Below are 13,004 nucleotides of genomic sequence, written 5' to 3'. Positions count from 1 at the left end.
ATGGACGTCCATCTTTTCTAACACCATGTCAGAAACACATCTGTGTTAAAGAAAAAGCGAGCTACGGCGGGGAGCACAGGCACGGCCTTTCTACCCAATAGTCCAGCTATTCTGCCATCAGTGTGCCTGCCGAAGACAAACTTGGATGCAGTGTGTTCAGGAGAACAGAGAATGATGACAAACCTGCTTTGTCTTTCGAGGATGAAACATTTCTGGAGATCATGCAGGAAGAGCTCCAGAGAGATGAGAAGAACAGCTGGATTGGTCCCTTACCATTCAGGTCACCCAGACCACGGCTTCCAAATAACCGTGCTCAAGCCCTCTCTCGCCTCCACTCCTTGCAACGTACACTGAACAAAAATTCTGAAATGAAAGAACAGTTTGTTGCCTTTATGGAGAAGCTCTTTGAAAATGGACACGCTGAGGAAGCTCCCCCTGTCCCCGAGAATGCAGAGTGTTGGTACTTACCTATTTTTGGGGTGTATCACCCCCAAAAGCCGGGTCAGATACGGGTTGTGTTCGACTCAAGTGCACAAGAAGGTGGCATCTCCCTTAACAATGTCTTGCTTTCAGGCCCCGACATGAACAACTCCCTCCATGGAGTACTGCTCAGGTTCAGAAAGGAGCTTGTTGCCCTAACCGCTGACATCCAACAAATGTTCTATGGGTTTTTGGTGAGGGAAGACCACAGAAATTACTTAAGATTCCTCTGGCACAAGGATAACGATCTTAGTAAGGAGGTGGCAGAGTATAGAATGCGAGTCCATGTGTTTGGGAACAGCCCTTCATCTGCAGTGGCTATATATGGCCTTCGGAGAGCTGCCCAGGAAGGTGAACAGAAGTACGGCTCTGACTCTCGCCACTTCGTCGAGCGACACTTTTATGTGGATGATGGGCTCATCTCCCTCCCAACTGAAGCCGAAGCCATTGATCTGCTCAAGCGCACTCAAGCTTCACTGGCAGAATCAAATCTTAAACTGCATAAAATCGCCTCTAACAGTGTCGCAGTGATGCAAGCTTTCACACCTGGAGAACTGGCTGCGGGCCTAAAAGACTTGGGCCTTGATGAAGTGCTCCCAGTACAAAGAAGCCTTGGTTTGTGCTGGAACATAGACTCTGACACTTTCACATTCAGAGTTGCAGTCAACGACAAGCCGTTCACCCGCCATGGAGTGCTATCCACCGTCAATAGCCTCTTTGACCTATTGGGCTTGGTCGCACCAGTGACCATCAGGGGGCGAGCACTGCTCAGGGAACTTTCTGCTGACGTTCATGAATGGGACACTGAACTTCCTGCAGAAAAGTTAAACAAGTGGGAAACATGGAAAGAATCACTGCAGGATTTGAGTAGCCTCCATCTTCCCCGCTCATACATACAACAGTCTCTATCCAGTGCCACATACACAGTTGTGTCTCTTTTCGGATGCTTATAGCTGGGCTATAGGAGCAGTAGCTTATTTGAGGGTTGTCTTGACAAAAGGGCATTGTAGAGTTGGCTTTGTGCTCCGGAAAGCAAAGCTAGCCCCTCAACCAGAGCCCACCATCCCTCGCCTCGAACTATGTGGCGCTGTGCTGGCCGTCGAGATGGCTGAACTGATCCTCGAGGAGCTTGACCACAAGCCAGACGCAGTGAGGTTTTACTGTGACAGCAAAGTTGTCCTCGGCTATATACACAATAGCTCTGAGCGATTCTTTGTGTATGTACACAATCGTGTTCACGGGATACGCAGGACAACCTCCCCCCAACAGTGGCATTATGTGCCTACGGATCAAAACCCAGCTGATCTGGCCACCAGGTCTGTGCCTGGTGGCCACACACTTCAAACAAGGCGTAAGTGGCACACGGCATGTCCAAACCTGGAAGTTGGAGACATTGTGGTACTTAAACAGAGCCAATCACCCCGCAATGAGTGGCCAATTGGTTTGGTCACTTCTACCAGTCCAAGTGGTGATGGGAAGGTCCGCAAAGTTGAGGTCAGGACAACATCGCAAGACAAAATTAAGACATTCTTAAAGGACAATTCCGGTATTTTGAACATTGAGCCCCCTTTCTGGTTTGTTTATGATGAAATAGAGTGGGTGACACCGAAATTTTAACTATTAGTCCTTTCTCTGGTATTTGGCTCATTTTGAATCGCTCCTGCCTGCTTCACAATGGTTGTCTGTGTGCATACACAAACCTGTCATCCCAGCAACCCTAAACGTTCGTTTTAAAAAATGTGCAAGTAACCGAGTGGTTAGTGGCATTTGTGAAGTTTAAAAAAAAAATATCGGCGCAATATATAGTTTATATCCGTGTTAGTTGCTAATTGGAACTATTTTTTCAGATACCTCACAACCGCATATAAACTTCCGCTCGCTGTGTAACCAGCTGTGTAACCATGGTTACACAGCTGGTTACACAGTTCGACCACCTGTTGACGACAATATTCCAGAGGAAGAAGAAGCATAATAATAATATATATAGGTCTATATGTATATATATATATATATATATATATAACTAATATAATATATAATAATAATAAGAAGAAGACGTTCAACTTCATTTTCTGTCGAGTTCAAAACCAAGGCATCAGCTGTGGTTACCGTGCAGTCGATTATGGGAAGAATTTGTGCGGTCAGAAACTGCGGGAAGATCTCTAGAAAAAGGAGTTGTCATCGGCTTCCTCTCAACACACCTAAAAGTCATAGAGTCAGAAAGTTGTGGCTTTCATTCCTCGGGTTCGACATAAACACCCCAGTAAATGTACTTCGGGAAGCCGACCATCGCGTTTGCGCCTTTCACTTTCGGCCTGAGGACTACCTGAAATCAACAAGTCATCGAAAGAAGTGTCCGAAGAGACTGCATCTGAAAAGGGCAGCTGTACCGACGCTTTGTGGACCAACGCTAGACGAAGAAGACCTCGGGGTAAGCTAGACATCATGTACAACGTTATGTTTATGATAAGTTTAGGTTGAACATCTGACTCGAACTGAAGGTTACACGGACCAAAACAGCGAGTTCGTTGTTGCTGCTTGATGTTTTTGACGATGATTCTGAAGTTAGTCTATAGGCCTACTAGTATTTTGACCTAGAATAGCGTTTTTAAAATGTTTTTTTGATCGTAACGTCTCCTAAAGAGAGCTGATGGGGTATCCACAGAGGTTAGATCAGACATGGGCATCATACGGCCGTGATATATAATATATAGATATCTATAGCCCATATTATATATCTTATATTATTATATACTCAGGCGACCATGCATAACATAATCGCTTGAACCACCGTTCAAATGGCAGTCTGAGCCATAACAACAATATTTGTGTCAGTAATGTTGATGAGATGTTGTGTTTTGCAACTTGTTACAGGCTGTTGGCGGTGTGGTGGACCAGCCTTCTACCTCCAGCATATCCTTGGTCCTCACCAGTCCACAGCCACGGCCTCACCAATCCAATAAATCCCCAAGGAAGTCCTTATCTGGCAGTTACCTTGCTTTCCCTGTGATCAGGGAGAGGCTCTCACTATCTGTAAGTTATATTGTTACTATATTGTTACCTTACTTGTGGTGATACAATGTTTATTAGGTGAGTGCTGCATGCAGCGCTCAACTATTGTATCTTCTTTCTTTCTTTCTTTCTTTCTTTCTTTCTTTCTTTCTTTCTTTCTTTCTTTCTTTCTTTCTTTCTTCTTTCACACACACACACACACACACACACACACACACACACACACACACACACACACACACACACACACACACACACACACACACACACACACACACACACTTATTTTACATTTCTGCATTTTTAGCAATGCTTTGCGCTTTTCATTCAGCTGTCACTCTATTTGTTTTCAACCATTTCCATTTTCTCAAATGTTTACATTGTTTACTCCATTTAGACTTTTGAACTTTTGTTCAAACCCCATCACTTGATTTAAGACATACGTTTCTTTATGTCTTAAATAATCTATGTGGCTTTATTAAAACATATTTTCAACCTCACTTTGCACTACAGCACATTTTCTGCAGGAAATGCATTTTCTAGTTATCACTATAATTGTAAGTATTCCTTTGCTTCACTTTTCAACAGCCAGATGATTGTGAAACTGAGATGCTTCAAATGGACACAAGCATTTCCTCAGTCATTGAGGATGACCCAAAAGACATGAGCTTCAGCCTCAGTCAACAGTCAAGTTCAAGTGAAACCTCCAGTTCAAGTGCCTCAGAAGAGCAAGGGGAGTGGGATGAAAGAAAATGGATTGTGAACGAGTCTAGCATCATGCAACTGTTTAGAACATGCCATATATGTGCCGCACAAATCACTGATAAAAAAGTGACAACTACAGGCAGCCAACTAAAGATTGAATGGACATGTTTGAATAATCATCATGGCAAGTGGGCATCATGTCCTGATGCAAGAGGAATGGCACAGAATAACTTGCTTGTTTCTGCTGCTACGCTTTTCTCTGGAACAACTTTCACTGAAGTACACGAGTGGGCCAGCATCCTAAACTTGCAACTCTTGAAGAAATCGCAGTACTACTCCATCCAATCCGACTACCTTATTCCAGTAGTACACTTTGCATACAAGGATCATCATGAGAATCTCATTAGGCGACTTATTAGACAAAAGGCTGAAGGCGAGTCCATAGAGCTGTGTGGAGATGCCAGGTCTGACTCACCAGGTGAGTGTGTTTTTTTTCTTTAATACAATAACATGGAGGTATGGATTGTAAGACTGTTGGAAATGTTTTCCTCTGGATAGTAAGGAGGACTCACATGTTGTCACGCTATTACATTCTACAGGCTACAGCTGCAAGTATTCCACCTATTCGTTTCAGCTTCTATCCAGTAATGAGAGCATTCACTTTCAACTACTACAGGTAAAACTAAAATGCTGCTTGTCCGATTTGTGAAACTATACTCTGGGTGACAGAGTATAGATAAAGCATTATTCAGTGGGTGTATTGTATTTGTTTTTTTGCTATTGCTAATTCATTCATTTCTATTCTCTTTCGTCAATAGGTAACGGAAGCTGGCAGTTCAGTTGCCATGGAGTCCCAAGGCTGTAGGAGGGGCCTCAACCATCTCATTTTCAATGAAGGAGTAGATATAGACCTCATCACTACAGACCGGGCCACATCAGTTCGGAAAATAATGAGGGAGGAATTCCAGAATGTTCACCATGAATTTGATCCTTGGCATGTATCAAAAGGTAAATAGTTGTATCAAAACAATGTAAATTGTGATTGACTCAATGACTCATCAAATCATAACCTGATAGACCTTCCATGTATCAAGACCACATATCTTGTACTGTGAAGGAGAACCTTCACATTTGGCTCACCCACATTTGTGGTAATGTGTTTCATTACTATTACACAGGCATAAAGAAAAAACTGGTAGCACTCGCCAACAAAAAGGAAAATCAGGTCCTGCAGGGCTGGATTCGGGCGATCCTCAATCACTTTTGGTTCTCATGCTCATCTTGTGGTGAGAGTGCTGAGGTAATAACCCCAATGCATAAAGAATGTATAAAGATTGCACTGAAATCCAGTCAGAAGATTATCAAATAGTCTTGAAATGTAATATATTCTGTAGGAACTGAAGCGACGGTGGACCTCAGTCCTCCACCACATCTGTGGGGAGCACACATGGGAGCAAGATGGAAGAAAGTGGGCATGCCCTCACCCTGCTCTCAACCCAGATCAGCAAAGGACAAAGCGATGGCTCCAGCCAGAGTGTGTTCAAGTCTTTGAACACACTCTGTTCAAAGAACACACTTTGAACACAAGTGTTCAAGTCTTTACGGAATATTGTTGAAGATAAAAGACTTCTGAAAGACCTTGAGCAGATGACTCGCTTCAAACATACAGGTATATAGCATTATGAAACAGATCTATGCAACTTTTCAACCTATGTAGTCACTCTCTCAATGTCTAATGAAACACTTTAATTTACAGGATCTTTGGAAGTGTACCACAACGTTATGCTAAAATATCTGCCGAAACGACTGCATTTTCGGTACGACACCATGGTAGCCCGAACACAACTAGCCATCCTGGACAACAATTACAATGTCGGCCGACAGCAGACAGAGACTTCATAAGGTATTGAGATTTCATAAGTAAGCCCCTAAATGTGTTTGTCACAACTTGGCTAAGAAATAATGTTCTCTGTGTAGGACTTCCAAGATACAGTATGGTGTTCCCAAAACAGAGCAAGGAATGGGTAGCCAAGAAGATCTATGAGCCTACTAGTCAGTACTTCACACAACACCTTGTGAAACTCGTGTTGGAGAGAAGGGAGGAAAGAACACCGGAAGACATTCCACATGTCCAGCGGCCTGCAAACATTGCCACTAAGGAGAGACCCCCCAAGGAAGATTTAATCAGGAAACATCAATCCAGATTCCCTCGCCACACTGATGTTTGAAAATCCAAGGATCCAGATTGTAAATTTGTTTATATGTCAGAATCAGAATCACTTTTATTACCCCTTATTGTACAGTAGGCTACACAAGAGCAATTAGGATTATAATAATTATTAGGCTTGGTTCCTCAGCATACACATAGCTGCAAGAAAAAAATATAAAATAAGTATAAAAATAAATAAGTATAAAAATAAATAAGTAGCAGCATTAATAATAATAAAGTAATGAGGTGTAATAAAGAGTGAAGTGTAGGGTGTTCAAGTGGTAGTGTTGTAAATGTGTTTGTAAATACAGTCGGCCTATGTCTACCTTTACCCATTAGGAAAACATGTTTAGGCCTACAGACACTAGTGCACTTTCTAAATAAAACTGCAACGATTTTTGAACAAAAGTTTTTTTATTGAGAAGAAATTAAAAAGTAAACGCAATGCAGTTAGGTAGGAACAGAAGGTAGGAACAGAAGGGTAAGATATACATTGGAATAAGAATAAAAATAATGAATTCAGAATAATTCCTCTATCTCACTGGGTTTAAACCCAGCATACTGTCCAGTGGGGGATGGGAACGCATTCCTAACAGCCCACACCACGCAACTGGGTAATGCAAGGCGATTTCCTCGTCCCAGTGGTTGACCTTTGAGGGCCCACTCCAGAATGACTCGATAAGCCACAAGTCGGTATTGACTGAGGGTAACAAAACATGGATAGAGCAAAGACTGGGTCAGTAACTACTAGTAATGAGACGGTGGCACCGTTTTCAAAAACATTATAGTCGAGATACATGCGAATTATACAAATTGGCATCTGAATATGAAATACATTACATCAATGTAGCTTACCTATCTGACAGTTGGCCATTCGGTCCTTCGGGTGTGGGGCGTTTCTTCCAGTTAATTTTAGGGACCCAGAAGAAAGTCTCCAGCACGGTTTTATTTAGGAGATGGCGCACTTCATTTAGAGAGATGCAGGGCGACACAGTCTCGTCGACCGAGACATTGAGGTTGGCCATACCAGCTGTGACGACAAGGTCCCACTCCGTGCAGCACCTACTTTCGTGCTCCGTCGGCATCTGCCTGCACTTCCCACAGGCACACCACCAATTTCCCGCGATCCTGGGGACCGCTTCAGCCGGAGCTTCAGGCGCCTCCGTAGCCCTGGCCTCCATCTCCCGTAGCTCCTCTTGGGTGTATTCTGGTTCATACAGATATCCTCTGCCGCAGGGGCGTTGCTAGACCTAGAGTTTTACTGGGGCACAGGCCCCCAACTGCCAACAATTTTTTTTTTACGTTTTTTTACAATATGAAATATATGGATACAGAAGGGTATGTACGAGCTTCAAAATTGTTGTCACTGTCATACTGTAGGCTATATTAAAGCACTGGTAAAGGTAAAGACGCAAAGATGGATTCATGAGTACCGTACAATTATATTTATTTAAACACATACACATCTCAAAGATTTACAAATAAGGTAACTGACAAATAAACAAAAAGTCTCTTTATGACCTTCACCTCTTTATCAGGAGAAGTCTACACATCTATTGTTTATTGTTTATTGTGGATCCCCATTAGTTGTCGCAGAAGCGGCAGACTAATCTTCCTGGGGTCCAATTAAAATCAGAACATACAAACAATTAATCATCACTCAAATACAGTAAAAGTAGTGACAAAACTACAAATACATAGCAACAGTCAAACAAACAAACATAATTCATTGAGCGCCAAGCCAAGTCAGAGTCCCGAGTTCATATTTAACATAAATAAAAATAGGATTTAATTTGCCTCTTGAATTCCCTCTTCACAGGTATAACACGAATGTGCGAAGGGAGTATATTCCACAAAGAAATGGACCTATAGAAGGATGTCCTCCTCATTGCATTACTCCTACAGTGTGGGAGCACAACTAGCCCTGCTGTTGCAGATCTAGTACCGTATGAATGAGCATCAGAGCAAAAAACAATTTCATTAAAAAGAGCTCTAGGAACATGAGTGGAAATTACATTCTTAATAAATATCAAGGACCTAATGGATAACCTATCAAGAGCTTTAGGCCACTTGAGATCAGAATGCATCTGATCTACATTTGATCTGTAAGATCTATCAAGGGCAAGTCTAGCAGCCCGGTTTTGTACAGTTTGTAGTTTGCTTAGGTCAGTCTTAGAGGCAGAGGCCCAAATAACAGAACAATAATACTAATGTTTGAACAACCTGTCTCCGTAAAGTAGCTGATAAGTAGGTGGCACATTTCCGGACCGTAGCAATGCTCCTACTCATCTTGGCAACTATCTGCCTAACATGATCAGTCCAGGACAGAGTGTTACAAATAGAAAGTCCCAGAAGCTTTAACTTGCTCTCCTGCTTGACTGGCTGACTAGAAATCTGCAGATCAAGCATAGGCTGACTGGCTACATTATGCCGAGATCCAAAGACAATGCTGACAGTTTTTGATAGATTTAAAACAAGTCTATTTGCAGTAACCCAATTGACCACTGCTTTCAGATCTTGTGACAGAACGGACTTAAGTTTACAGCATGAAGATGCAGAATAGTACAGTGTAGAATCGTCAGCGTATAAAACCAAAGTGGATTCTTGAATAACAAGCGGGAGATCATTCGTAAAAATTGAAAATAAGAGCGGACCCAAACAACTTCCTTGCGGCACACCACAGTCTATGTTAATGCTGTTGGACAGAGTACCATTCAAGAAAACCTGTTGAGTTCTGAAAGATAAATAATTTTCAAACCAAGAGATTGCCATAGGTCCAAAACCATAATGCGTGAGTTTTTCAATCAACAACTTATGGTCAATTAGGTCAAATGCAGCGCTGAAGTCCAACATGACAGCACCAGATAACAATGAATTGTCAATCCCCCTTAACCAATCGTCAGTCATTTTTACCAAGGCTGTGCAGGTGGAATGACCCTCTCTGTAGGCATGTTGTGCATTACTTATCAAATCATTCTTAGACATATAATCATGAATTTGGTTATATACAATCCTTTCTAAAATTTTACTCAAAACAGGTAGGATTGTTATAGGTCTACAGTTAGGACCACTGAATGTTGATTTGGTATCTTTTGGTATGGGAATAATTTTTCCTTCTTTCCAGATTTTAGGACAGGTTCCATTAGATAGACAGGAATTAAATATGTGACATACAGGAAGAGCTATATAATTAACAGCTATTCTGAGTAATCTACCATCAATACAATCTATACCAGCAGAGTCTTTAGAAATGGATCGTAACAATTTTTCAACCTCCTTGATTTCAACCGAATTGAACTCAAAAGTACACTGTTTGCCTTTCATTATGAGATCATCAATGAGCAGACACGATTTGTTCTTTACATTTGTACAAAAGCCCCCCCTCAAATTTTCAACTTTTTCCACAAAATACTTATTCAGGTAATTTGACATATCCTTAGGCTTAGAAATAAATACACCATTATCAGTTTCAATGAAGGATGCAGAAGCATTAGTACTCCGACCGATAATATCATTCATCACTTTCCATAATTTCTTACTGTCATGTTGGGCTCTATCAATCCTTTGCCGATACAATTCTCTCATTTTTTCTCTGTTCACCTTCGTAACTAGATTCCGTATTTTACAATATGCACTTTTATCATTGACTGAACCAGAGGCAATAAAGCATCTTTTTAGCTCATTTCTTTGTTTCATTAAGTTCTTTAACTCCTCATCAATCCAGGGAGCTCCATTAGGCTTGACAGTGAATTTCTTAAGTGGTGCATGTTTGTTTACAATGGGTACGAACAAATCCATAAAAATATTTAAAGATTTTTCAGCATCAGGTTCAACACAGACTTTAGACCATTGAGCATACTTGACATCTTCTAAGAAAGCATTGTTGCTGAAATTCTTATATGACCTAGCACAGATTATCTTTGACTTTGCTTTTGGGATCTTTGACTTTCTGGACACAGCAACCAGGTCATGGTCACTGAAGCCAACTAACAATGACATTACCTTGGAACACCTGTCAGGCACATTTGTATAAATATGATCTATACAGGAGGATGATTGAGCTCCATCTCGGTTCAGAGCATTCCTAGTTGGTATGGAAACAATTTGACTCAAATGACAAGTATTGGTCATATCAAGCAACCTTTTCTTCATAGAGCAGCCATCTTCAAACCAGTTCACATTAAAATCACCAAGACAGTACATTTCTCTATTTTCATCTGCAACTCTGTCAAACATATCACAGATTCCATTGAGATATTCTATTCTAGAGTTGGGTGGTCTATAGCAACAACCAATCAGTATTGGGCTAGTATGGGGTAAATTAACCTGTAACCACAATGCCTCAATGTTGTCATTCATCAAATCAGGTCTTAGTTTTGCTGGTATATGATGTTTCACGTAGATTGCCACGCCCCCGCCAAATCTATTTCTATCTTTTCTGAACATGGAAAAACCCTCAATTGATATCAATGAGTCATCAAATGTACTATCCAAGTGTGTTTCAGTTATAGCCATTACATGAATTCCATTGTCCATCAATTTCGCTGAGAGTTCATGTGTTTTATTCCTCAAGCTGCAGATGTTTAAATGAGCTAATGCCAGGCCCTTAGGAAGACCCGGTTTGGAAAAAGTCCCATCAATGCTTGAACTAGCCATAAAACAAGTCCAGCATGCCAATACACAGGCCTACTGGGATTGTGACATTAAGTGATGCTGGAGTCTCATATTTATTTAGAAGCTGTGTGGAAACAGCATAATTTTGCCAGAACGACATGTACTAAAAAGGCAAGAAACAAGGTTTAAAACTAATAGAATTTCTGACTTAAGGTGAGGTGGCTCATTGCCACCAATCAACCTGGAAAATGTTATAGAACCATCAAAGCTCTTAAATTAAACTAAATAAGGCCATACACTACTGCATAGAGCCTTTTTAAATGATTATTTTTTCACTATTAAGCTGTATCGCCGCGCCTTCATGGTGGCAAAGCGGTCAATAACGTGTCTTTGACTCACTTTGCATAGCTGCTCCTTTTCAATGGACAAAAGAGAAAGTTGGTGAAGCCTTCCTTGCCCCATGGTTGACCTATGCCAGGTGTGGAGCCTTCTCGACACACTGAAAGATCGCTCACAACTACAACTGTTTACAGGAATTGTGAGTGCAATGATCTGAATTATCTGTGTCAATGTTGGGATCATTGTTGGATCCAGTATGTTAAAAACACCCTGTAGGCTATATCCATAATTTCCTTTTTTGTGTTAAGGAAGTTTTTGTCTAAAACTTCCTCAAGTTTTGAAGACAGACAATTTTTCATTCATTATTCATTTTCCGCGTGTGTGCGTGCACGCATGGTGTGTGTGTGTGTGTGTGTGTGTGTGTGTGTGTGTGTGTGTGTGTGTGTGTGTGTGTGTGCTATAAAACTACAGGCTACAGACGCTCAGTATTGAAAAACTGGTGCTAATTATGTGGGCAACATTCTTTAACAGCAATCAAGTTGTCATTGTTTGTGTCAAACAAGTTGTGAATTTGTTGTAATGTTAAAAAAGGAGATGACTTACTCTGGGCTTTTTCCAGCTCCCGTGGTTTCCAACGAAACATGATCAACAAAAAAAAAAGGAATTGAAAGCTACTTACAATATGCCTAGGTTACATTAATTTCCCCTGATGGCAGCAATGTTCCACTTTCAGCTGGAATTCACGGTACATCAAAACCACGTGTCTTCTTTAGATTTCAGTTCCCTTTATTTATTCACACAGTTCAGCAGCGGCATTCATTCAGAATCAGAGCCCAAATTAAAGCTGCATTTAGGGCGACTATCCACTACCCAGCAGAAAAATAGATGCACTATAAATGGTTTTGTATAGCAGTCACGAACATGAGCATAGTTGTGGAAATGCTGGTGTTAGAAAACATAGTTGACGGGAATTAAAGTGCTGCACATCGACTGTACAAATGTAGATTATTCATCACAAGAATTTTAATTCAGAAATCGAATAGGCTAATAAACTCTGAATTGTGAGATAAAATTCAGCATTCTGATAATAAAGTCAGAATACTTGGATAAAATCCGAATTCTGATAATTAAATCCAGCATTAAAGGTTCATTTAAGAAGGTTCTCACCAGTCATTTGTCGCCTGGTCGCAGTGTCGAGTTTTTTTTTTTTTTAAAGTAGTTCACTAGTCGTAGCGTGCAAAAAAATTGCAGTGTCAGAATTCTGAGAATTTTGTCAGCATTCAGATTTCCCAGAATTCTCTTACACTGCAAATTAAAGCGCTACTACTAGCAAACTAGTTTCAGCGTGACTGGAGAGAACTTCCTTAAATTAACCTTTAATGCTAGATTTGCATCAACGCTATTGTGTGAATTAGTATGGTTCTCTTTCATGGAAGCCGGAAGTGGGAGATTCCTTATTTTTTTTACCATTATTGTTTTACTAACAAATTTCTCCTACAGGGGATTGATAAAGTTCTATCTAGACTATTGAACAGAAAGAAACACTTGGTCATACTTTACACACTTTCAGAAGAGTCACGTGGACGAATCCGTAAATAACTGATTTTTTTCATTGGTTGTTGCGTTAAATCTTACCCAGATACAA

General features: G+C 40.9%; 2 protein-coding genes and 1 long non-coding RNA gene across 3 annotated transcripts; 2 read left to right on the top strand and 1 right to left on the bottom strand.

Moving 5' to 3' along the window:
* Positions 1–2,291: 2,291 nt before the first annotated feature.
* On the top strand, positions 2,292–4,906 carry LOC132469421 (uncharacterized). The gene is made up of 4 exons (XM_060067390.1): positions 2,292–2,911; positions 3,355–3,513; positions 4,081–4,675; positions 4,797–4,906. Exons 1-4 carry the CDS (start codon positions 2,603–2,605, stop codon positions 4,904–4,906), a joined length of 1,173 nt encoding a protein of 390 aa, XP_059923373.1. The 5' UTR covers positions 2,292–2,602.
* A 130-nt stretch (positions 4,907–5,036) lies between these two features.
* On the top strand, positions 5,037–5,724 carry LOC132469273 (uncharacterized). Its single transcript, XR_009528391.1, has 3 exons — positions 5,037–5,205; positions 5,376–5,497; positions 5,592–5,724. It is a non-coding gene; the product is annotated as an uncharacterized LOC132469273 (long non-coding RNA).
* A 1,077-nt stretch (positions 5,725–6,801) lies between these two features.
* On the bottom strand, positions 6,802–7,632 carry LOC132469038 (P2X purinoceptor 7-like). The gene is made up of 2 exons (XM_060066966.1): positions 7,262–7,632; positions 6,802–7,106 (listed from the first exon to the last, which is right to left on the bottom strand). Exons 1-2 carry the CDS (start codon positions 7,585–7,587, stop codon positions 6,926–6,928), a joined length of 507 nt encoding a protein of 168 aa, XP_059922949.1. The 5' UTR covers positions 7,588–7,632; the 3' UTR covers positions 6,802–6,925.
* Between the last annotated feature and the right edge of the window lie 5,372 nt (positions 7,633–13,004).

The sequence above is a fragment of the Gadus macrocephalus genome, chromosome 12 (genome assembly GCF_031168955.1).
Source record: "Gadus macrocephalus chromosome 12, ASM3116895v1".
Lineage (NCBI taxonomy): Eukaryota > Metazoa > Chordata > Actinopteri > Gadiformes > Gadidae > Gadus > Gadus macrocephalus.
The sequence above is the reverse complement of the archived record's forward strand: the minus strand, read 5'-3'. Positions and strand labels throughout refer to the sequence as shown.

Excerpts from the sequence above, each read along its gene's own strand:
- LOC132469421 (XM_060067390.1), top strand. The coding sequence starts at position 2,603 with ATGGGAAGAATTTGTGCGGTCAGAAACTGCGGGAAGATCTCTAGAAAA. Across the intron at positions 3,514-4,080 it reads GGGAGAGGCTCTCACTATCT|CCAGATGATTGTGAAACTGA; the intron begins GTAAGTTATATT and ends ACTTTTCAACAG. Across the intron at positions 4,676-4,796 it reads TGCCAGGTCTGACTCACCAG|GCTACAGCTGCAAGTATTCC; the intron begins GTGAGTGTGTTT and ends TACATTCTACAG.
- LOC132469038 (XM_060066966.1), bottom strand. The coding sequence starts at position 7,587 with ATGGAGGCCAGGGCTACGGAGGCGCCTGAAGCTCCGGCTGAAGCGGTC. Across the intron at positions 7,107-7,261 it reads AATGGCCAACTGTCAGATAG|TCAATACCGACTTGTGGCTT; the intron begins GTAAGCTACATT and ends TGTTACCCTCAG.